General features: G+C 40.2%; 1 protein-coding gene across 5 annotated transcripts; it reads left to right on the top strand.

Annotated features, from left to right (window-relative positions):
* The first annotated feature begins 4,270 nt into the window (after positions 1-4,270).
* On the top strand, positions 4,271-23,144 carry ap3s1 (adaptor related protein complex 3 subunit sigma 1). 5 transcript variants are annotated; one of them, XM_018758454.1, is made up of 9 exons: positions 4,447-4,520; positions 4,784-5,126; positions 5,312-5,472; positions 9,784-9,875; positions 10,510-10,621; positions 10,992-11,063; positions 11,182-11,289; positions 18,128-18,169; positions 22,522-22,592. In XM_018758454.1, exons 3-8 carry the CDS (start codon positions 5,365-5,367, stop codon positions 18,161-18,163), a joined length of 528 nt encoding a protein of 175 aa, XP_018613970.1. In that variant the 5' UTR covers positions 4,447-4,520; positions 4,784-5,126; positions 5,312-5,364; the 3' UTR covers positions 18,164-18,169; positions 22,522-22,592. The 5 variants fall into 5 exon arrangements, with proteins under 5 accessions (XP_018613971.1, XP_018613967.1, XP_018613970.1 ...); XM_018758452.2 differs by lacking the exon at positions 18,128-18,169 and having other exon boundaries at positions 21,633-22,598; XM_018758455.2 differs by lacking the exons at positions 4,784-5,126; positions 5,312-5,472 and having other exon boundaries at positions 4,271-4,520.
* The last annotated feature ends 353 nt before the right edge of the window (positions 23,145-23,497 follow it).

Here is a 23,497-nt window from a genome sequence, read left to right as displayed (position 1 = left end):
GCTCTGCAAACCGAGGAGAAGGACAATCCAACGGGACGGCGAAGGCCTCTGCCGCATACGTGTCCCGCTCGCTCACCAGTGTTTCCCAGCGACATATGTTTACAAAGCAGTGTGAAAACTAGCAGGTTTCCCTCAAAACCCACATCCCTTCCGTAAGACGGACTTGTAATATGAAAATGACTATATCTCACACAAGCGAAACACGGAAACGTGTGTTTTCGGAACGGTATGGCCTATTTTCTTATGGAAGCTCGTCCGAGTGCCTTTTAGCACGTGATCGATAAGTTTCCCGAGCCTCATGTTGCAATGCGCTGAGGACTTGTTACGGAAATATTTGAGGCTCCATCCCGGTCGCAGTATCTCAGATGACCCTGCGCTCCAACTCGTGCTGATTTACGAGTCAAAATGAAATGAACGCACCAGTGAAAAATAAGAATAAATATAAAATATCACAGAAAGTCTCAGATTGAGCTGCGAGTTTTCTGAAAGAGCCTTGTGGAGGAATCATTTGCATTTTGGACACTCGTGGGGACAGCTGGTATTGAAGTGGTTACTGCTGCTGCCTTTGGACCCAAAAATTGCAGGTTCTAATCTCAATTCCAGCTGTAGTACCCTTGAGTAAGGTACTTACACTAAATTGCTCCAGTAAAATTACCCAGCCCTATAAAAGGGTAAACAATTGTAACCTTAACATTGTAAGTCGCTTTGGATAAACGCATCAGCTAAATGAATAGATGTTGCTGCGTATAGGCTTAATTTTGAACATCGGTGCATCAAGTGGGAAGAAACAAAGTTTACTTACATTTATTGATTTAGCAGATGCTTTCCTCCAAAGCGACGTACATCTCAGAGAGATACAGTGCGTACATTACATTAGGAGAAAGAGACATCGTTACAGACATGTGATTCTTAAGTAAAGTTTATTTGTTCCTTTCCAATATAGGGGGTGCGGTGGCGCAGTGGGTTGGACCACAGTCCTGCTGTCAGGTGGGTCTGGGGTTCAAGTCCTGCTTGGGGTGCCTTGTGATGGACTGGCGTCCTGTCCTGGGTGTGTCCCCTCCCCCTCCGGCCTTACGCCCCTGTGTTCCTGGGTAGGCTCTGGTTCCCCGTGACCCTGTATGGGACAAGCGGTTCTGAAAATGTGTGTGTGTGTGTGTGTGTGTGTGTGTGTGTGTGTGTGTGTGTGTGTGTGTGTGTGTGTGTGTGTGTGTGTGTGTGTGTGTGTGTGTTCCTTTCTACTCGATGCACCTATGTTCATTGCAGGTGCATAAAACAGGATAGAGGAATCCTGATCACCAAGTATCCTGATACTTAAGAATCACACATCTACAACTATGGCTCTTTCTCCTAACGTAATGCACAAATTGTATTTTTCTCTGAGATGCACGTCGCTTTGGAGAAAAGCGTCTGCTAAATTAATAAATGTAAGTGTCATTTCACAGGGGAGGATTCAGTTATAAGAGAGGTGAAGGTCACTGGTTAGGCTTGTAATCTAAAAGCGGATGCAACACGTTTGTTATGTTGTACACCAAGTAATAGACACACACACACACACACACACACACACTGTCTGAAACCGCTTGTCCCAAGTGGGGCCGCGGCGAACCAGAGCCTAAGCCGGGAACACAGGGCGTAAGGCTGGAGGGGGAGGGGACGCACCCTGGATGGAATGCCAGTCCGTTGCAAGGCATCACAAGCGGGACTTGAACCCTAGACCCACTGGAGAGCAGGACCCGGTCCAACCCGCCCCCCCAAGAAAAGACATTCCGGTAAACTGCCTGGGAAAAAGCTCTTGGGCTTGTTACTACTGCCAAAACCAAATTAATCTGTGATTAATATACATACTCTTAAAAAAACATGCTGCCTTAATTATGTGGAACACTAGTCGTGAAGATCCTGGACAACACCGCCACAGGAATTGCATTTTATTTATTCTTGTCTTTTTCTCCAAAGCAATCTCTAATGTTTGTAATCTAGGTTATGTGCAATTTTTTACCCATTTAGAGAGCTGGGGAGTTTTTCATGAGCAGTTCACAGTACGGTAAGTACCCTGTTCATGGGTACTGCAGCAGGAGGTGGGATCTGAACCTGGTCCGTGGGATTCGTGGTGGCAGTAAATTATGAGATTCACTCAGTTCGACTATTTGCCCTTTTCATATTCCCCGTCAAGCGTTTGCTTTATACGTAAAAGGTCAAAAGCGAGGTGAGAAGAGAAATTTCTACATGTGCTGGGCGTGACAGTACAAGCACGGCACAGATACCATTGTTTGCACAGTCCACAGCTCTGTTGCAGAGCACATTTTAATTAGGGCCTTATTTACATGACAAGAAACAAATCATGCCACCTGACAAGTAATTACTTCAAATGAACAATCAACACCTGAGGTGGGAAAAAAGGCCAAGAATCCCCAGGGCCCTTGAGCAGAGACGCCCCAGCCAGGTCTTTTTTGATTGTGTGACGCCATCTAGTGGATAATTTAATATAGCAGATCAGTACATGCTGTATATTCACTCCTGACAATGTTGAGCTGCTTTTATTGTCTTCTTGACAGTATCTTCATCAACACCATTCCTCTATTTAGCATAACAGTGATTCAGCCTAAGCATAAATGAGAAAAAGAGAGAAATGAGGGCAATTAAAGAAATCTTAATTCAGCAAAGGGTGCATGGTGGTGCAGTGGGATTGACCGGGTCCTGCTCTCTGGTGGGTCTGGGGTTTGAGTCCCACTTGGGGTGCCTTGTGATGGACTGGTGTCCTGTCCTGGGTGTGCCCCTCCCCCTCCAGCCTTATTCCCTCTGTTCCCGGGTAGGCTCCAGTTTGCCACGACCCCACTTGGGACAAGTGGTTTCAGTCAATATTTGTGTGTATTAAATCAGCAAAGGGTAATTCAAGAAGTAATTCTTCCATTCAGCTGGAAATCTGCCAAGCCAATTATGGATTTATGCTGTTAGACACTCCATGAAACATTTGCTGATATGTTGCATGTTTGACTGAACTTGTGTGAAAGAAATTTTCTCACCACACTTGTTAATTAGCAGAATAAGAGTTTCTGTAGGCCTTTCACAGATTGCTTGTTTTCAGTGATGGGGAATGGATTACCCATTACCACATTGCTTACCTACTGTTTCTTGCAACCTGTATTCCCATCATTAAGCCACCTGCAGCCCATGTTGAAACTGGCGACAAAGTTTGGTTTGTTCAAACATTTTATGTTCACATTACTTTATTTAGCAGGTGCTTTTCTCAAAGCGACTTCCAAAGAATACCATGTAGTATTATCAGCCCACACCTTAGTCACCCCAGGTGACTTACACTGCTATATGTACTACTTACAATGGGTCACTCATCTATACATCAGTGAAACACACTCTTTCTGTCACTCACACACTATAGGGGAACCCGAACAGCATGTCTTTGGACTGTGGGAGGAAACCAGAGCACCTCAAGGAAAGCCACACAGACACAGGGAGAACATGTAAACCCCATGCAGACTGAATTGGGATCAAACCCACAGACTCTTACCACTTGGGAGCTGTGAGACAGTAGTGCTGCTCCCTGTGCCACTATGCCACCCATTTTTCCCAATACTCTGGTAGTTACAGGACATAATTAACAATTTACTTAACACAGAGGAGAAGGGTAGTGGCATTCAGTCCAGCAACTTTTATTTACTTTTTTAGCCAATGCTTGTTTCCAAAGCAACTAAGAACTACTTACACCATATAGCTGGGAAAGTTTTACTGACAGTTACTTTCTTCAAGGGTATTATAACTGGAGGTGGGATTCAAACCTGCAGTCTTCAGGTTTAAAGACAGCAGCTCTAACCACACCACCAGCTGTCCCTAGGGAGAGCCACTAACTTTTGTGTTACAAGTTAATACTAAGGTGTCTGAAATTTTTTTTCTACTATTATTTTATCCCGAGTAGAATAATTCTGTGACCTGATATTTCTTCAGTCCATGTTTTTTGCTCTTACACCTTTTTGTCTTTTAAATAGAAAAAATTACTAAACATATATAAACTTATTTATTTACTTATTTATTTATAATAACACATATATCGCGTTCATACTTTTAATTTCACATGTCCTTTTTATTTACCTAAAAATTTTACTAAAGCACATTAAGACCAAGGCCAAGGGTAGATTTATTGGACTTAGCCTTCTGGATGTATTGTATGAACACTGCAGGCGTTCGTATTTCCGTAGCGCTTTCGTCAGGCGCAACGCACAGTCGCTCAGTTTGTCCACTTCACGTTTCCGTACGGCACGGGCTCCAGCGAGCGGCTCTACGTGGAGCGCTTCCGGCCTCGCGATGCGACCGAGGCGGATATTTTCAGTTGGCCCTTCAGGTACCGCGGAGACCGGAGGGTTAAAATTCATTGATCCGCTCAGTCTGAAACAGACTGACTCGTAAACGTTCTTCGTCCCTCCGGATCGCTGCGGGACACCATGATTAAAGCCATACTCATATTTAATAACCACGGCAAGCCTCGGCTGTCGAAATTCTACGAGCATTATGTGAGTACAACAAGAGAAGAGTTATCCGGAACGGTAGGCTCGCTAACGGGCTAGCGACCGACTCACTACTAGCGACTTAACTTAGTTGTGTAAAAACACTGGGACTGGACTGTTGACAAGTGCTTTGGCTTGTAGTCGTTAAATTAATGTTTATACATGGGTTAATTTAAAGTTTTTGAATTTGTCGAGGATGTCCGGCGGCTAGCAATGTATGTTGTGCCCTTCACACTTTCCATGTTTTTTTTTTTTTTTTGGCTCGTCAGCTGTCGAAGAAGCTGCGTCTCCCGTGTGCTCGCGCGACGACGGTCACGAGCTCAGCAAAGGCAAAGTGCGGGCAGTGGCCGTGGACAGGGAGGGGACAGTGGGACAGTGTTCTTACTGTGTGACATTCGATCTATGCGAACCGGTGATCCTCCTGTCACCGATTCCCACCACCGCGGTACAGTTTCGGGGTCAGATATCCGCTCAGTTATGCACATTGTTGTCCCAGTCAGTGTCCCCGAGCCGAGTCACGAGTTGGAGGAATCGAGTGTCTACGTTGAGATCATTGATGGCGTCTTAACTTGACATGACAGGAGTTTTCTCCTAGTGCCACGTGTCCACCTCGTGAGTTGATCGCATGATGGACCCTGAATGCCTGACTCTGTCATTGATTGCTCAGCTTTCCAAGTGCCCAACTCATAATGTTATGTAGTGAGCCTAGTAGACCAGATCCTGAAGTTTTTTTTTTTTTTTTTTTTTTTTTTTTTTTTTCTTTTCTTTTCTTTTCTTTTCCCTTTAATGCTTTCAAGCATTCACCTGTTAGGACAGCAGATGGCATGGCATGTCATGGACTCTTTAACAGATGGTTGCTGGTTCAAGACCCACTTCCTGCAGAAACTACAGATGTTGGATTGAAAGACTGAACCACATAACTGAATCAAAAACTCTTAAATTTGCTTTGGAAAAAACGGTGAGGCTGTACAATACTAATAACCGGTGAAATTTTCCGAAAAAAGAATTGAATTGAATGGTCATTGCGTTTATAATTTACATTCGTTCAGTGGACACCTTTCTTCAAGGCAATGTGCAATATTAGCTGATTTTACACTTACGTTTATTTTAACATAATTAATTTTGCATTTACACAGCAGGGTGTTTTTACTGGTGCAATTCAGGGTTACTGATTTGATCAAGGGTGCTATCCTACTATCAGGAACAGACTCCAGTTTGGGAACTCTAACAACTCAGCTACTCACAGCTCCCGGGACAGTTATTAAAGTCAATAATTGGTAATTCGCACTAGAATAGTGTATGTGTTGAGCTAAAAACCCTGTCAACTTGTTTCACATTTTAGAAATTTGATATATAATTTCATAATTTGGATTTGTGAAGCAACTAGTAGTAAAAGCAGCAGGTCAGGTTATCCAAGGTATAATAGACTAACCTTAGAAGTACTTGCTGTAATGGTAATTTTTTTTTTTTCTTCTTCATCAATTTGAGTTAGTATCACAGAGAATAAAATTCTATTTCTTGTCTGTAGACTGGAATATTTAATGTTAAGTGAAGTTCTTAAGATCTTGTTTTATTGTTGCATTTGGGTGCTAAATTGCTTCCTTTCTTGGTGTTATGGCCTAATTGTTACCGTTGTGCCCTTTCTGTGTTTTGCTGTAACCAATTCACTTCTGTGTCTGTGGTAATTGCAATGAATTCCTGATTTAGAACAGCTTTTGCCTTGTAATTATTTATACGTTCTTTTTAATAGCAGGACAGTGACTAGAGCCTGAACAGGGATAATGATGCCTGAGATAGAAGATAGTTTCTAATTGCATTCTGTGCCATTCCTGATGTGATTTCCTTAGATTTATAATGAATTATTGTGCTCCGCTCATGACTTTGTACTTTTAGATTTGATAATCTCTGGCTAAACCAAGTATTATTTCTACTGAGAATAGCAGAATTGACTTCAAGGTTTGATGAAGGGCATAGTCATCAGTATAACTGCATTTAGAATGTCAGTTTAAAACTTCTGATGGCCCTGAAGCTGCTTAGCAACAGACTTGGTACAGATGAAAAGGTGTTTTTAAACAGCCCCTAACTCACAAGGTATTCAGAGTTTATCGGAAAATAACTACAGATGTACTTATGTTCTGTACATTTCTTTTGTAAAAATGTTTATATGTTGTGGGGGGTACGGTGGCGCAGTGGGTTGGACCAGGTCCTGCTCTCCAGTGGGTCTGGGGTTCGAGTCCCGCTTGGGGTGCCTTGCGACGGACTGGCGTCCCGTCCTGGGTGTGTCCCCTCCCCCTCCGGCCCTACGCCCTATGTTGCCGGGTAGGCTCCGGTTCCCCGCGACCCCGTATGGGACAAGCGGTTCAGACAGTGTGTGTGTGTGTGTGTGTGTGTTTATATGTTGTATAATTGTTGAATAGTAGGTTTGCTGCATAGCGCAATACCAGAAACATTTTTCCTTTGAGTGGACGGTAGACTTTGTAGGAAGTGTTGAGGGCTTTGTGATCAAACTGAAGTATAATTAAGACTGTGAAGTATAAGGGATTATCCTGTAATAAAACACAAAGAAGGTCCATAGGAGAGCTTTAAATGAACTAATCCCACGTTTATGGATTGAGGTATAGAGTTACAACTGCTGTGTCGAAGGAATACAGTTTATGCTACGCAAGAAGTGCACATGTCTCTCAGATTTAAAGTTTTAACTGTACCTTAATACAGTTACATCCCCAGGCAGCACAGTTACATACCTGGAGGATGGCTGTTGTGACATGTAAAGATGCATTTTGACTTGTCATTTAGGTAAGGGAGAAAGTAGTTCTGGCTCTGGTAGTGAAGTCACCGCACCATTAAGGGGACAGAAATAGAAATTGCTGAAATGTGTTGTAGAACAGGAAGATGATGATGTGAAGTGTGTAGAGGTGCTATTTCAGGCATTGCCATAGGAGGACTGGTAGGCAGAGCTGATTGTTTGAAAGTAATATGCTGTTCTATGTTAAATATTTGAAATATTTATTTTTCCATGAGGAATTCAGAAGTTTAAAAAGCTGAAACAATGAACTGTTAAAATTATTTGTGATCAAATTTCCCATTTAAGTTGTGGGGAAAAAAAACATTAAAAATAGGGAAACAATTTGCCAAGCAAAATTCTTGTTGAACCTGAAGAGGAAATAACAGATTTAGAAAGAATTTTTTAAAAGATGATATTTCTTTATAATTTTATATTATATTTGCAATATCAAAGAAAAATTTTATCATTTGAGCTTTTCTGACTTAAGTGTCCTATAGCTTAAGAAGTAGTACAGAAGAGACTCATTGTGGTGATTAGTTAGTTGAACTATAATGTAACTAGATTGATTAATGTAGGGGAAAAATATATGCATATTCTGAAAGAGGGAAAATTAAATCGATCTTAGCTTAGCTGTTGGTAGGACAAGAAGTGGTGATTGAAAAAATGTAAACAAAATGCAAAAAGATAAAATATGGCTCTCCTTCAGATGTGACTGCACTCCGTCAGCTTGGCTGAGTGACAGGGCCTGTGTCTGTAATGTTCTGCAATATTTTATCATTATGTTTTTGTGTAGACACTGCATCGAGTCACTGGCAATCTGTGTAATCAAATAACCACTCTGGAATCCCATCGGATGGTTATGCAGGGAGCAGAGTGATGTTAGATATCAGTTTTGCTCCTCGCTTGCTGCTTCTCCCACCCTCCACCCTTGTGACTTGCTAACTGTGCTGGTATCATTTCAGTCCTCCATGAGAAGTTTCTCATGCATACTCCTGGCTTCAGACCCCTGAGAGGAACCTTCTTTTTTACAATATCTTTTGATAATTACCGATAATAATAATAATATTTCAGGATTACTTATATTTTTTCCACATCATTTACACTTGCATGTACTGTCCAAACTGCCTGCTGCTATTAATATTTTTTATTTAGTAATCACTTGATGCTTCTACAGTGTATTTTGCGGATAAAAGGTTCAGATAATTAAAGACTAATTTCACCAAGGGAAAGGGACTAATTAAAACCAATATATTGTCTCATGCACAGCCAGTTCCAATTTCATTTTAAATGAGTACAAGAGTGACAAGGCACCTTTGGGTGGCTTTTGCCTCCATATGTCATTAAAGGAATGAAAATTACATTTACCTTTATTCAAACAGTATTGCTTTAGTATTGCTGGATGTACCGAAGACATCAAGTACTTTTAAAAACTAAAAAAAAAGAAAAAAATTTAATACCATGTTGAAATTCAGAGTTCTGGTTTTGTGACAACCCCCAATTCAGAGAAAAAAGTGTATGTGCAGAAGATTTATATCAAACTTGGAACATATAATGGTTTTTGCCAGCTCAACACTTTTCAGTTTTAAAGCAGTCAATGTACAGCGCTAATACAGGAGACGCACCACTATTTGCAGTGATCAGTGCTTTATTTACAGCACATTAACAAGCTTGTAGGCCTGCATGGTGGTGCAGCAGGTAGTGCTGTTGTCTCACAGGACCTGGGCTGTTTGGGCCTATGCTCGAATCTGGCTCAGTCTGTGTGGACTTTGTATGTTTTCCCTGTGCCTGCATGGGTTTCCTCCCAGATGTCAAAATACACATGGTTCAGGTGAATTGGTGATGCTACATTGCTTGTAGTGTGTGAATGAGTGACAACCCTAATAGAAAATGCAGGCTACGAATTCACTCTATTTTTCTTAGTATTTCATGTGTGGATTGTAATTAAATTTAATATTGCGTAATTGTTTGAAAGTACTACAAACTAACTTGTGCTTCTGTTACTGCGTATACACCTTCAGATATTTCCCATTAGAATTAATGTTGGAGTATATTTTACATCAGAATCTGAATTGAGCTTGCGGCTGATAATTAGTTCCACAGGACTGGAACTGGGAGGATCTGTTTTAGAAAAAGGTTTTTGCTATTTTTCTGTATACATTTGTGTGTCAATATATCACTTGTTCTTGACTGTATATTTAAAGGTATTCTCAGATGCTGAAGTACTACCCTCAGTGCCAGTTTCTGAATTTTTAATGTTTGTGGAATGCAGTGGCTATTATAAATGAGTTAGTAGAGGATAACTCTTGGAAAAAGAAAAAGAAATATTGTACGTACGTGGTCCAGGTTATGTATGGAATTACCTTTGATTCGTTTGCATTTTTTTCCCTTTCCCACAAATAGTTTTTTTTTGTTACTGTTTAATAACCTTATGAATATTTTGTACGTTTCTCTCTTGAGCATCCCTTTTTTGTATGTATCCCACAGACCGAAGACATGGAACAGCAGATAATTCGTGAAACGTTTCACCTGGTTTCAAAGCGAGATGAGAATGTCTGTAATTTCCTGGAGGGTGGATTGTGAGTACTCCCTTTTGGTTGCTGCTTTGTGTGTGTGCGAGAGAGCAGGTGGCGTGTACACTAATGTTGTAAAACATTCATGAGATAGAGCTGTGGCTGTCTTCACACAGCTCTCTAGCCTGACTTTAAGATTCAGCTAATTATTAAAAACTCAAGGTTGATTTAAAAAGAACAAGCTTAAATACATTAGCTGTAAGATATCACAGGCTTAGAGCAGTTTATTCTGGGTATAATCATTCAAAATAATTGTTGGCTGTAAATGGTGCTCATAATTTCCAACACAGAATACTTGTACAGGTCATGTGGGTGACAAGTTTGCAGACAAGGGTATAAGTTGTGGAGGAACAGTGTTCTGAAAGTCAAGCCACCTTCAAGCCACTGGTGTTTCTTCCCTGGAAGACAATATTCTGTATTTTGAAACCAGAACTGCCATTTTACCGTGTGCTTTAGTCCCTGACGTTTGTGATTGTGTTATTTCCTGCCTGTTCTGTCCCAAGAAGGATCTAACAAATCAGCGGCTGCATTAAGGGCCAAGAGAGGCACTTAAGGAAGGAGGATGTTAAAACAAAATTAGAAAAGACCCTATTTAAGTGTTTTTTTTTTTTTTTTTTTTTTTCCCCCCCCCTTTCCTCAGGTTGATTGGTGGGTCAGACAATAAGCTCATTTACAGACACTACGCCACTCTGTACTTTGTATTCTGTGTCGACTCATCAGAGAGTGAATTGGGCATTCTGGATTTAATCCAGGTATATGGCTTTTTTTTAAGTGTTAATATTTAAACTTTGAAAAACACATTGCTTCCTCTTCCCAACTTTCATGAATATATTTATTATTCTTTTCATTACTTATGCTTGTTGCTGCACATCTCATTGTGCTGTTTATATTGTTCTTTAAGTGCCCTGAGGCAACCTGTCAGGGAGAGTTTTGTACCAAAATACATTGAATTGAATGAGTACAATTTTTGGGAATCCAGATACACCATTGTCTTTTGAGCCTGTTGACATGCATGGTCTTTATACTTTGTCTGTACTGTAGTTCTTGTGTTTTCTGTTCATTTATATTATATTTATATTGATTGCACTGGTAAGTACAAAAATTGATAATGTTTTTTGACAGGTGTTTGTGGAAACGTTGGACAAATGCTTTGAGAACGTCTGTGAACTTGATTTAATTTTCCATGTGGACAAGGTAAGAGGGTATTAAGCTACTTAAATGTTGTTATAGTAGTTCTAATGTTACTGCTTTAGTTTTAAATCACATGAGAATTTGTTTTCAAGCTAGGTGTTAACTTTTTTTTTAAACAAAGGTCCATAACATTCTGGCTGAAATGGTGATGGGAGGGATGGTTCTGGAGACCAACATGAACGAGATCATCACACAGGTTGATGCACAGAACAAGATGGAGAAGTCAGAGGTAAGAGTGTGACCTGGATTGCAAATGTGCCTTGGTGCACCTGCCGACATGACTGCACATCCCTTGCATGCTCCTTGGCCACCTCCTATCCTTTTGCTAATGCTGCCCTTTGCCTGCCCTTCGCTGGCCTGCTCTGTGCTTTTTTCCCCTCTGCTGTTGCATGAGAGCAGACAAGTGGGGGACAGGTTGGGATCCCAGTAGATAAGGTAGGTGTTTAATTGGCAGTAGGAGCACACACAGCCAGACCCTGACATGCCACTGGCTTTGAGGCTTCAAGGCATCCTCCTCTTGGAGACCTCAGCACTCCCTTTCTTGGTGAGACTGGAAGTGTCTGTCAGTGTTCCTTTTTGAGGAGTACTTGACAGGCTACTGCTGCATAGCTGTAGTGTCTACTTCTTAAAATCGTAGAGATTTCTGGGGTGTGGTTAGCAGAAGGGTGGCAAGATGTGATGGCGTTTTAAGTCAAAGACTTCCTGACTAAAGAGAATTTTATGATCTGACCTGAATGATTCAGCTTATAAGTCTCCGAGTTGCTTAGCGATTTTTTTTTTCTCAAGTATTTATTTTTTAAATTTCATAAGTGAAAAGTCCAGAGTTCTGCTGTCAGTTTCTTTTTCTGTATATGCTGTATATTCGATAAAGCAACATTTACAGGAAAGGTTTTTTCAATTACATGCTATAAAATACACAGTTTGTGTTAAGGTGTCAGTACTGTTATAATTGTTTTGGGCAGAATAGAGCAGCTTTATAGTTAGGAGCATATCTTCAAATACATGTTAATTATCCGCTACAGAATCAGCACATTTAAAGACCACTAATAAATCCTCAAAAATTAATTAAAATTATTGATTTTTTTTTCAGTTCTTTCTTGAGATGCTTTATGCAATTTCAGAAACAAATTAATCTTAGCTAGCAGTAGGTGATAATTAATTTTCCTCCTGTGACTTTGCAAAGGCTAATGTATGTACTTGGGACCCTGCCATTTGATACTAATTTCATAGAAACTGGGTTTATTGGTGTATTTTCCATAAACTATTGTGGAAAATAATAATTAAGACAGAGAACTGTCAGATAACAGACATTTTTAAATGCTTTTTGTTTTTTGTAACTTTCAGTTTTGAGTTAAAATAAATCCCACTGCTAGACGTTTTGCTTCCCTCTGTGAGTCCAGTGAGGTATATACAGGGTAAAGGTGTCTTACTAGACAGTCATAAAGGAGGAGTATATCTGTGAAATTACATAACATAACCAGGACACTCTACAGACAAAATGCCTGGGCAGGAGAATAATACTGAACCTAGAGCATGTGTTGTCTTTTTTTGCCAGCTGAACACTTTTCATTTTTAAAGCAATCAACATTCAGTACTAATACACAAGATATACCACTCTTTGAGGCAACTGGTAGTGTAGTAGTCTGAGGTTCTGCCTTTGGACCTAAAGGTCACAGATTCAAGTGCCACCTCCAGTTGTTGTACCCTTGAGCAAGGTTTTACCATAAATTGCTCCAGTAAAATTATCTGCCTGGATAAATGGGTGAACAATTTCAGGTTGCTTTGGAGAAAAGTTTCAGATAAATAAGTAAATGTATTTACAGTGATCAGTGCTTCAGCAAGCTCCTAGGGTGGCACGGTGGCACAGCAGGTGGTGCTGTTGCTTCACAGCACCTAGGCTGTTCAGGCATAGGTTCGAGTCCAGCTTATTCTGTGTGGAGTTTGCATGTTCTCTCCACGTCTATGCGAGTTTCCTTTGAGTGCTCCAGTTCCCTCACATATTCTAAAAACATGCAGTTGAGGTGGATTGGTTATGCTAAATTGCTTGTAATGTGTGAGTATGTGGCTCTTCTGCGATGGACTGGCATCCTGCCCAGGGTGTACACCCCTCAGGCTTTCGCCCAGTGATTCTGGGATAGGCCGCAATCCCCATGAACCTCATCAGGACAAGTGGTTACTGAAAATGATTGAGTGAACGAACGAATAACAGGCTTGTGCTATGTTCCATAATAATGCATAATAGTATATTGGTCAAATCCATCCATCCATCTTCCTCCGCTTATCTGGGACCGGGTCACGGGGGCAGTAGTCCAAGCAGAGCCCCCCGGACTTTCCTCTCCCCGCACACCTCCTTCAGCTCCTCTGGGGGAACCCCAAGGCGTTCCCAGGCCAGCTGGGAGACGTAGTCTCTCCAACGTGTCCTGGGTCTGCCCAGAGGCCTCCTCCCAGTGGGACATGCCCGGAACACCTTCCCAGGGAGGCGTCCAGGAGGCATCCGGAACAGATGCCCGAGCCACCTCAACTGGCTCCTCTCAATGCGGAGGAGCAGCGGCTCTACTCCGAGCTCCTCCCGGGTGACTGAGCTCCTCACCCTATCCCTAAGGGTGCGCCCAGCCACCCTGCGGAGGAAACTCATTTCTGCCGCTTGTATCCGTGATCTCATTTTCGGTCATGATCCAGAGTTCATGACCATAGGTGAGGGTAGGAACGTAGATCGACTGGTAAATTGAGAGCTTCGCCTTACGACTCAGCTCCTTCTTCACCACAACAGACCGGTACAATGACCGCATTACTGCGGACGCCGCACCGATCCGTCTGTCAACCTGCCGCTCCATTTTTCCCTCACTCGTGAACAAGACCCCGAGATACTTAAACTCCTCCACTTGAGGGAGCAACTCCCCCCTAACCCGGAAGGGGCAATCCACCTTTTTCTGACTGAGAACCATAGCCTCGGATATGGAGGTGCTGATTCTCATCCCCGCTGCTTCGCACTCGGCTGCAAACCTCCGTCTTGATTCGACGAAGCCAACAGGACCACATCGTCCGCAAAAAGCAGAGACGAGATCCTGCGGCCACCAAAACAGACACCCTCCGTTCCCTGGCTGCGCCTAGAAATTCTGTCCATAAAGATAATGAACAGAATTGGTGACAAAGGGCAGCCCTGGCGGAGTCCAACATGCGCCGGGAACAGGTCTGACTTACTGCTGGCAATGCGAACCAAGCTCTTGCTCCGGTCATACAGGGAACAAACAGCCCGTAGCAACGAGCCCTGAACCCCATAATCCCGAAGTACCCCCCACAGTATGCCATGAGGAACACGATCTAATGCCTTCTCCAGGTCCGCAAAACACATATGGACTGGTTGGGCAAACTCCCATGAACCCTCCAACACCCTAGTGAGGGTATAGAGCTGGTCCAGTGTTCCACGGCCAGGGTGAAAACCGCATTGCTCCTCCAAGTCCCAAAAACCAGAGTTGGCGCCCGAGGTTTGGGTTGGCCGGGCACTCGGCCCCGACCACTGCCCAAATCACAACGCACCGGCCCCTTATGTCCTCTCCGGCAGGTGGTGAGCCCACCGAAGAGCGGCTCCACATCTTGGCTTCGGGCTAAGCCCGGCCAGGCCCCGTGGGCATAGACCTGGCCACCAGGCGCTCACATGCGAGCCCCCCCCCCGGCTCCAGGGTGGGGCCCCAGTGACCCCATCCCGGGCGGGGTGAACGAGATCCTTGATTTAATAGTCATAAGGGGATTTTGAACCGTGCTTTGTCTCGTCTGTCACCCAGGACCTGTTTGCCTTGGGAGACCCTACCAGGGGCATATAGCCCCAGGCAACATAGCTCCTGAGATCATTCAGACACTCAAACCCCTCCACCACGTTAAGGTGGCGGTTCACGGAGGAGTATCCACAAGAAAAAAATGTGTGAATAAGCTTTAAACTAAGTATGTGGGCTTCATTAAAAAAATCTTTTTCTACTTTCATAATGCACTATTGGTCTTAATTTCAGGTAGTATACAAATTAATATACGTAGAAAATGTGGTTTCTCTACAAGTGAATTGAGTTGCTTTCACTTGTGGGAATCAAGTTGACTTGAGTGCTCCTTATGTTTTAAGTGATTAATTTTTACATGGCCTTCAAATCAGTTTGCAGTTCACTTTCTGTGTTTTTGAATTGGAAGCCTGCTGGAATTATAGTATTTTGGTCATCGGTGTGGGTCATCACACCATCTTTGGAGGTTGGCAGAAGAATTCTGCAGGTTTTGGCAAAATAATTTAAGCCTGTAATTGTATTCCTGTTGGGAAATGTCTTTTCATGCAATTCATGTTTTGACAATTTGTATAACTTACAAACCATTTAAATTATCCATCATCTTTTAAAGCTCAACTGAGTGACTTCCAATACTTAGCATTTTTATGAATTTGGTTTATGCATACCAATGTTTTATTAATAAGGTTGAATTTGATTTTAAAATGTGGTATGCTTTGATGGGCTGGAACCATGGCCTGCAGTATTCTGTTAGTTCTTCAACTGACTTCTGTTTGTGAATGAGATGTGCATTTTCAATACTGTCTTTTTGTAGTAACATTTTTCTGCAGTAAGTATGGTGTGCTGTGGTTTGTGATTTTTGGGGTTGAATTTGGTATTTACGGCTTGCAGGCTATTGTAGTAAATAGATTCCTCAAAGAATTGTCTAGATTTTGTAGATGCGTTGTTTTTTAATTAACTGTTAAGTCTTGTGTATTTATGGGAATACAATTTATTAAAAATATCCAGGTAATTTGACGTTATTTGAAATTACAGATTCATATGATTGACATGAACACAAATGTATGAAATGGAATTTCATTTCCTTTTACCTCTGAATCATTCTTGACAGATTTAGGCAGAGTCTTTGACTGTTTACCAACCATCAGAGCTGCTGTTGTCTTTTTCTCCCAGGACCCACCATAGACTGCAGTCTCGCAAGTTTGGTTTACTCACTTGTAGTTTCACTTGAAGAGTTTAGACAGTAGTGTGGGATAACTTCTGATTTGGTACTGTTAGTCACTGTTTGTTTACTGAATTGTATGACCTAGGTGTACAAGATGAAACCAGAAGTTTGGTTACAGTTTGTATCACTTCAAACTTCTGCAGCCCACATTTCAGAGGAACTGAAATGCTTAGGCTGCTTTGATTTAATGTTTGCTTGTAATCTAGGAGAGGACAAAGGTTTCAGTGAGACATAAGTGTAAAGTAAAATTAATTCCAGATATAAATAACACAATTTATAGTAATTTATACAAAGTGTCTCAAAATATATGCACACGAGCAAACTTTGTGAAATTCCCTGCAGAGATTAATAGAGTATTATCCTCTCATGTCCTACAAAATATGTTCAGCATAGTTTGCTTGTGACAAACCCTTTTAACATTCATGCGCTTAGAAATTATCTTCGATTACAACATGTGCATTTTTAGAACTCAACAAATGAAAACAATGCTCTTAAGTTACATAACTTGAAAAATGCAATAAGTTATCCAAATTTACAGAATTCTTATAAAATGATTTTTTTGAGGTAGTGCTATGTTTTAATCAGAATATTTTAGAAGACACTGAGGGTTTTTTAAAATTTATTTTATTTTTAAACGGTGCAGATTTGCCGCACAGCTCTTTGGCTGCAAGTAGTGTGTGCTAATCAGACTAAAGTTTGGACAGGCAGTGAAATCTTAACATTGTAGGTGAGGTATAAATACTTATTTTTATGTATGCGATCTATGGTGGGTCTTGCCATCCTTTCCATATCATTTTATAGGATTTACACCTGAAAGTGGAAGTGTCCATATGTTGCTTGTCCTGGTTTGTCCCAGTTTGATTTCTGTCTCTTTCAATTGATTGTTCACCCTAGTCAAACTGCTGAAATTTCCATCAACCTTGTTTGGATAACATTTTTGTTTGGATAACATGTTTGGAGTTATCTCCATTCTACCCTGTACAATTCTAGCTATATTAGCAAGCTAGCTAAATATTAAAATTTTATTATGTTTAGGAATTTGGGAATCAGCCAGCTAATTTCCTTCTAATCCGCAAAGGGGATTTGATTTTTGAAATGGAAATTTATAGAATTAGAATGAAGCAGTTATTTCTTCTGTTTAACAGTAAGCACCTTGTTAGCTCACTAGCTTTTTATCTATTTTTAATGGGGTTTCTCCGTTGGCATACATAATCCCCTCCCCCACATATCTGCCTATGCAGTCAACCAAAATTTCACTTTGCGTTGTTGCATTAGTGTTTATTTTTTTATGCAGTGTAATATTAATGGTATTGTTTGTACTATAATAAATGCACCATTAATATTTTAATTTTTTTTTTAAATATCTGGCAGGTTTCATGGCAAAACATACATACCTTAAAAGTAAAAACTGTACAGTATTTCCATAGGTGAAGCTCAACTGGAGTAATTTGTAAATGTTTTGCCTTATAGAAAGGAGGAGAAAAGTTTTACAGTATTTAGCATTAAACTGTAATGATGTAGTATAGCCAGCTTATTTTTTTATTTAATAAAAATATGGATTGATTTGTAATACAGGGAGGATCTCTAAGCTGGTTAGCAAATTGTTTGTTCATCATGGCTTTAGACATATGTCTGTTTATCTTGTTTGAATAACAAACTAAAATGTGAGGTACACCAAAAAAAAAAAAAAGAAAACCTGTAAGGATTCGACTTATCTGGACTCTGTACTGGATGTTCTTACCTGAGATTTAGGTTTTCTTCCATTCCAGACTCGGGGGTTAGGAGGCCTCTACCTCAGCTCAGTTAAGTGGATTAGGTTTCCTTGACGACTTCACTGGGTTTGCTTTTACAGGCTCGAAACAAAAGTTCTCCTATCATTTTTTTCTTCTGATTAATAGTTATACTGGGACTTTGGGGACTCCATAGTGACATATGGGCACTTGCTGTTTACAGTGTGCTGCCCTCCTTTCTGTGATGTGAACTGTAATTATTGTACCTTTGCTATGCCTTGATGACCATTCCTCATTTCTCCTATTTTCTGACCTTTTCTAGTTCTTTTCATTCTTCTCTTTTTGCAGACATGTATCTTTCAGTCTCCCAGGCAGGACAGGTAGACAAAGGTACTGCTGATTTTAAGATAAGAAAAAGAAAACAAAAAAGTTTGTCTCACATCTTAGTGCATCAAGTTAAGATTAAGCAGGCATCATTAACCAATTAATGCTTTTGTGAGAAGGGCCTGTCAAAGGAGCTAAAATGAACTCGATATAATATTTGGTATTAACACACACTGATAAAATCCTCTGGCTTTATCATACCTCTTTCCCCCTTTTGTTTGTCAAATTTCTGTTTTACTTAAGTTAGCAACCTGGTAAATCTTTTTAGTTTTAGTCCCTTGCAAAGCAAGGGCTGTGTACACAGAGACTGAACTGTAAGCTGTACCAAATCCATTTGAACATTGAAAAATGTGCACTTGAAAGATTAATAATGATGTTATATATCTTCATTATTTATTAAACTGTTTTCAGGGGTATTTGTTATTTCCCCCCATTCGTTACCAAGACGCAGGCTTCTTTTTTTTTTATTCTTTTATTTTAAAGCTTTTTTAAAAATTAATTTTTCTAAATAGTAAGTGTTTATCAAGGCCAAAGGAATGACGTGTGTTACTATCGAATATTTTTATGAATATTATTAAAACATTAAACTGTCCTCCCACTTAAGCATTTAATACTTTGTATGTGCTTTTTTTTTTTTTAAATTGAAGGTAAGAGTGTGACAAATTTCCCAGTAGCTGTTTTTTTCCCCCCCTCCTGATGAAAAGGTCAGGTGAGATGTTTAGTTGTCAAACATTTATCTTGCTTAATAGACAGCTCTTGTCAACTAAGGCTGTTATTTAGTCCTAGAGCCACTTTTTGTAGGGGACTAGTTACTTTGGGAATGTCATTCTTTTGCTTTTGTTGGGTGATGTGTTTAGAAAGGTTGATATAACTCTTAAGTGAATGTCGCTTTTTCATTACAGTGGCACAAGTTGTGTTTATAGGGTAGGGAAATATCTTGATTAAACGCTGTTCCTTTGAGTTGCTTGTTCTATGGACCAAATAAAAGCGGAGCCAAAGTCTGAAGTCTACAGCTTTTCTGACCCTCATGTCTTGGCACATTATGCTTAACTTAACTGACAGAAAAGACTTTGTTGGATTCATCACTGTGTAATTGGCTCCAAGCAAAATGTTAAAATCTGACTCATTACTGTCCATACTTTAATTTCTGGATTCTGTTTATTCCCTACTGAGTTAAGTAGTGCATTTTTTTATTTTACAGTATTTGTGGTTTCTAGTTGTGTCCTTTTTAGTTTACCGTGGTGCTTTTTTCTGCTAAGATTTTCAAATTTTATTTATGTATCTATTTTTTTGCTAAACATATGTATGAAAGAGCCTGTGTACTGACAGTTATTGAAAGGGATGTCTTCTGTATTTCTTTGGACAGTGGAATTTTCTGGTAATGGTGCTGTATATACAAAAATTGACATTGTTGACCATTATAATTTGCAGAAATGGTGCAATGAAGTGACTCTTTCATATGGTTTGGTAAGGATGGAGCTAAGACTTTAGTTGTTTAAACAAGTTATTTCAAGGGTTTTTTTTTTTAAATGTAATTGCTGACTATTATTTTCATACATTGTATTCTCACCTGTGAACTGCTTGTGTTTAAGGGTTAGTTTAAATGCCACTGCGTTGAAATTGGCTCTTGGCAACCACTAGTGATTTTCATGGTAAGGCAGGGTACATAAGCTGTTTAACACTGTCTTCAGTGCACGTCTTTGGACTGTGGGCGGAACCCAATCAGTCATGGGGACCATACAGATTCGAAGCCTAGATCTGAAACCACAGCAGCTTCGGCCCTGTGAAGCACCAGGGTTAGCCGCTGCGCTACCATACTCATTTTTCATTTGTGTAGAAATATGCAGTTCAGAGTCAATTAAATCAACTAAAAAGGGCTGTTTGGCTAAAAATTGACTAAAAAGATATGGTTGAAAGATAGTCAATGTGATGCAGAATGTGTATTTGCTAACCAGTCCAGCACAGATGGATTTATTCTTAACTCTTGCTTTAGGTCATAAGAAACAATGGAAATACTGCATTGTCACAGCCACTAATATTTTTGTTGTAAAAAAAATCATTTTAACTTCTGATCCAGCCAGCTGAGTACTATTGTACTTCAAAAACAATTTGTATTTGCTTGGATAACTTGAGCCTTTCTAGTGACTGTCAGTGTACCATGTAACTGCCCTCATAACATACTGCTAGAACTAAATTTTGTTTAATTTATTTTCCGTTTGAGTAGACAACCTGTTTGGAGAACTGATAATAATGAGCTTTTCATGTACAGTGAGTCAGCAGAGTCTGCTATTAAGAAATTTACCAACTTTTTTAAATGAAGGTTAGAATAGTTAAGTCACCAGTTTGTGGTTTGACCTTCTGAATCTGTGCCTCGTAGTAAAAAGCCTTTTGCTATTTTACAGACCTTTATTTCTAATTTGCCTTGTGAAAGAGGTGAAAAGTCCTGAATTTGCTCTGTTGCCCAAGATTTGAATGCTAGTGTATCTCCAGTTCCCTTTTTTGGGAATGGAGGCTGGTGGATGGATAGGAATAAATTTAATGAAGGCTTAAACCAGAGTTGAACAAAATATGATTCTTTTGTAAACCCTGCAAATGATCATAATCATTTGTTGGTTTAAAAAATTATATGTTCAAATTAATTGTTACAGAGCTCATTATGTTACCAACTTCATTTAGTCCTCAGTAGTTTGATCGGTACTTTTATTTACAGCAGCTGATAGGCCCATCAGAACAGTTGCTTAAATGCATGAAAATTACTGAAATAACTGGGTTATCGGAACAATTTCAAAGAAATTACAGTTGGTAGTATAATTTTGGTCCCAGCATGCTGAAAGGAAGGCTAGGATGAAATGTGGACTGAAAAGCTTGCAGGGAGGTGAACCTTCTTTGCTGGAAGGTCACCTCCCTGCACAAGAACATGTAGTTCACACCAATCTGTTACCCTTTTCTCAGCAAGCCTACAATACAAGCGTGTGCTGTGCTCACTGGCACCTTTTGCCCTTTGGCTTGGAACAGTGCCAGCCAGGAAATGCACAACATGCGACAAAAAAACTGCGACTTTTGACTTCCATGACTGTCAATAGTGGTACAGTACACACACACTGTCTGAAACTGCTTGTCCCGAACGGGATCGTGGTGAACTGGAGCCAAACCCGGCAACACTGGGCGCAAGGGAGAAGTGGGAGGGGGCACACCCTGGATGGGACGCCAGTCCGTCGCAAGGCACTCCAAGCAGGACTCAAACCCCAGACCCAACAGAGCTAATGTTAATACGCACTAGATATCTAAGGATTTAAATTTTTTGGCTTTTGTTTAGTTTTTTGTCAGTGAGATTAATCAAACAAGCATCACTCCAATGTTAAAGCCCCCCCCCCCTTAACAATGATTGGGAATATTAATTATTGGGAATATTAATACTTGCATTGAGGTACGTGGCAGATTATCTTCTCTGACTTTTTACCTTTTTCAGGAAGCCACACTGGGAATGCGTGTGAGTTTTGTAACAGTCTATTCTATTGCAAGGTAATAAGAAACCAAATTCTATAATACAGTAATGTAACACAAAATTACGTACCGCATTCTCCCATTCATAAATCTGGGCTCTTGGAAGACTTCCTGGTTGTTATTTTTAGCACTCATAATGCTTCTATTAAAATCTACTACAAGTACATACCACCATGTAACACTAGATAGGGGTTTGTGCTTTCTTTTCCTAGCCTTCCCCCTCCTTACATATAGCCGTTTGGTTTACTTAGAGGCTTTTTGTCAGCATGTGTGATTTAATTTACCACTTACAAAATAACTTAAGGAACTGATCAGCAGTTGTTGCAAATTAGTGTTTAAGTATTGTTTTATAGCTTGCATATCTTCCTGTCACCTTCCCACCATGTCAAAACCCCTTGTTCATTTCTCTTCAGCTCTCTCCTAGCATTTTGCTCTTTAAGTCTTTGTGGGTTTGGTTGGTTCTGCTTATTTTAAGTAAGGCTGCCTTTGCTCGTCTAATTGAATATGTGCATTGCTCTTGAATTTTTTCCCCACCATTTACCGCCTTCCTGAGTTTGTAGCTGCTTTTTGAATTTAAAAAAAAAAAAAAAACCCTGAATTGAGGATAATGGAGGACTGCATGCATGTATGGCTATTAAGGTATGGGTACCTGAATGTATGTCTATGTGCGAGTTCTTCTTGGTTTGCACATGATATGTTGGTCCTTGTATCTGTACAGTATGCCTAGTGATGGTATGTCTTGTTTGATTGCTGTGGTTGGGTTGGACAAGGCCAGGTAACTCTAACACTGTATTTGTGTGTGTGTATGTATGTGTATGTGTGTGTGGGTGCGTGCCTGTGTCCCCCATGCGCAGGCTGGTATTGCAGGGGCGCCAGCTCGAGCCGTGTCAGCTGTAAAGAACATGAACCTCCCCGAAATTCCCCGAAACATCAATATTGGAGACATCAGCATAAAAGTGCCAAACCTGCCCTCCTTCAAGTAGCAGGGCAGCCCCATGCTGCCGAGGTCAACGTGTTTACGATGCAATTTGTTTACCAAAATCAAAAACAAATAATCGGCTTTATTAAAGAGAGAACTGTGAAGGTACTTTGTGATTCTCTGATGTGTTCTCTTTTTTTTTTTTTTTTTTTTTGGCCTGTTGTGGGCTAATGATCCTAAATATGGCTTTATTTTCTTGTAAGAAAAGAAGAGGTTCTTACATTATTTATTTGACATTCCTTTGCTCTCTTCAAAGGTGTTTCCTTATGTCTTGGCTGCTACAGTATTTCACAAAGAAATGGTACTTAGTACTCCATTTGTCTTAATATTACTGTATACAATAATTCAAATTATTTCCTCATGTAGTGATGTTTTGTCTTTATAAAATATATTTTGAATCATTTTTCTTTTCACTTGATCAAATCTTATTCTTTTGCTATTAATCAGTGCATATCTTTTTTTTCCTTTTGCAACAATAAAGTATTATCATTTTGATGATGTCAGTGAAATGTTTTGGTGCTGTCAGGGTTTCAAGAACATCACAGGAATTATAACATGGTAAACGGCAAGGGGTCAGAATCATTGATGGTGCTGCAATTATTCATTACTCCATGGAATTCTAATTATTATTGCCAGTAAAATTTGGAAATAAAATAGAGCTGAAAACAATTGCAAATTACATTTATTTATTTAGCAGACACTTTTCTCCAGAGCAATGTACATCTCAGCAAAAATACATTACATGCATTACGTTAAGAGAAAGCGACATGGTTGCAGACATGTGACTCTTAAGTAAATGTACTTTGTTACCTTCCATTTGATGCACTGATGTTCATCGCTCGAATAGGTGC

The sequence above is a fragment of the Scleropages formosus genome, chromosome 17, assembly GCF_900964775.1.
Source record: "Scleropages formosus chromosome 17, fSclFor1.1, whole genome shotgun sequence".
Classification (NCBI taxonomy): Eukaryota; Metazoa; Chordata; class Actinopteri; order Osteoglossiformes; family Osteoglossidae; genus Scleropages; species Scleropages formosus.
Note: the sequence above shows the minus strand (reverse complement) of the source record. Positions and strands in the feature narration are given on the sequence as shown.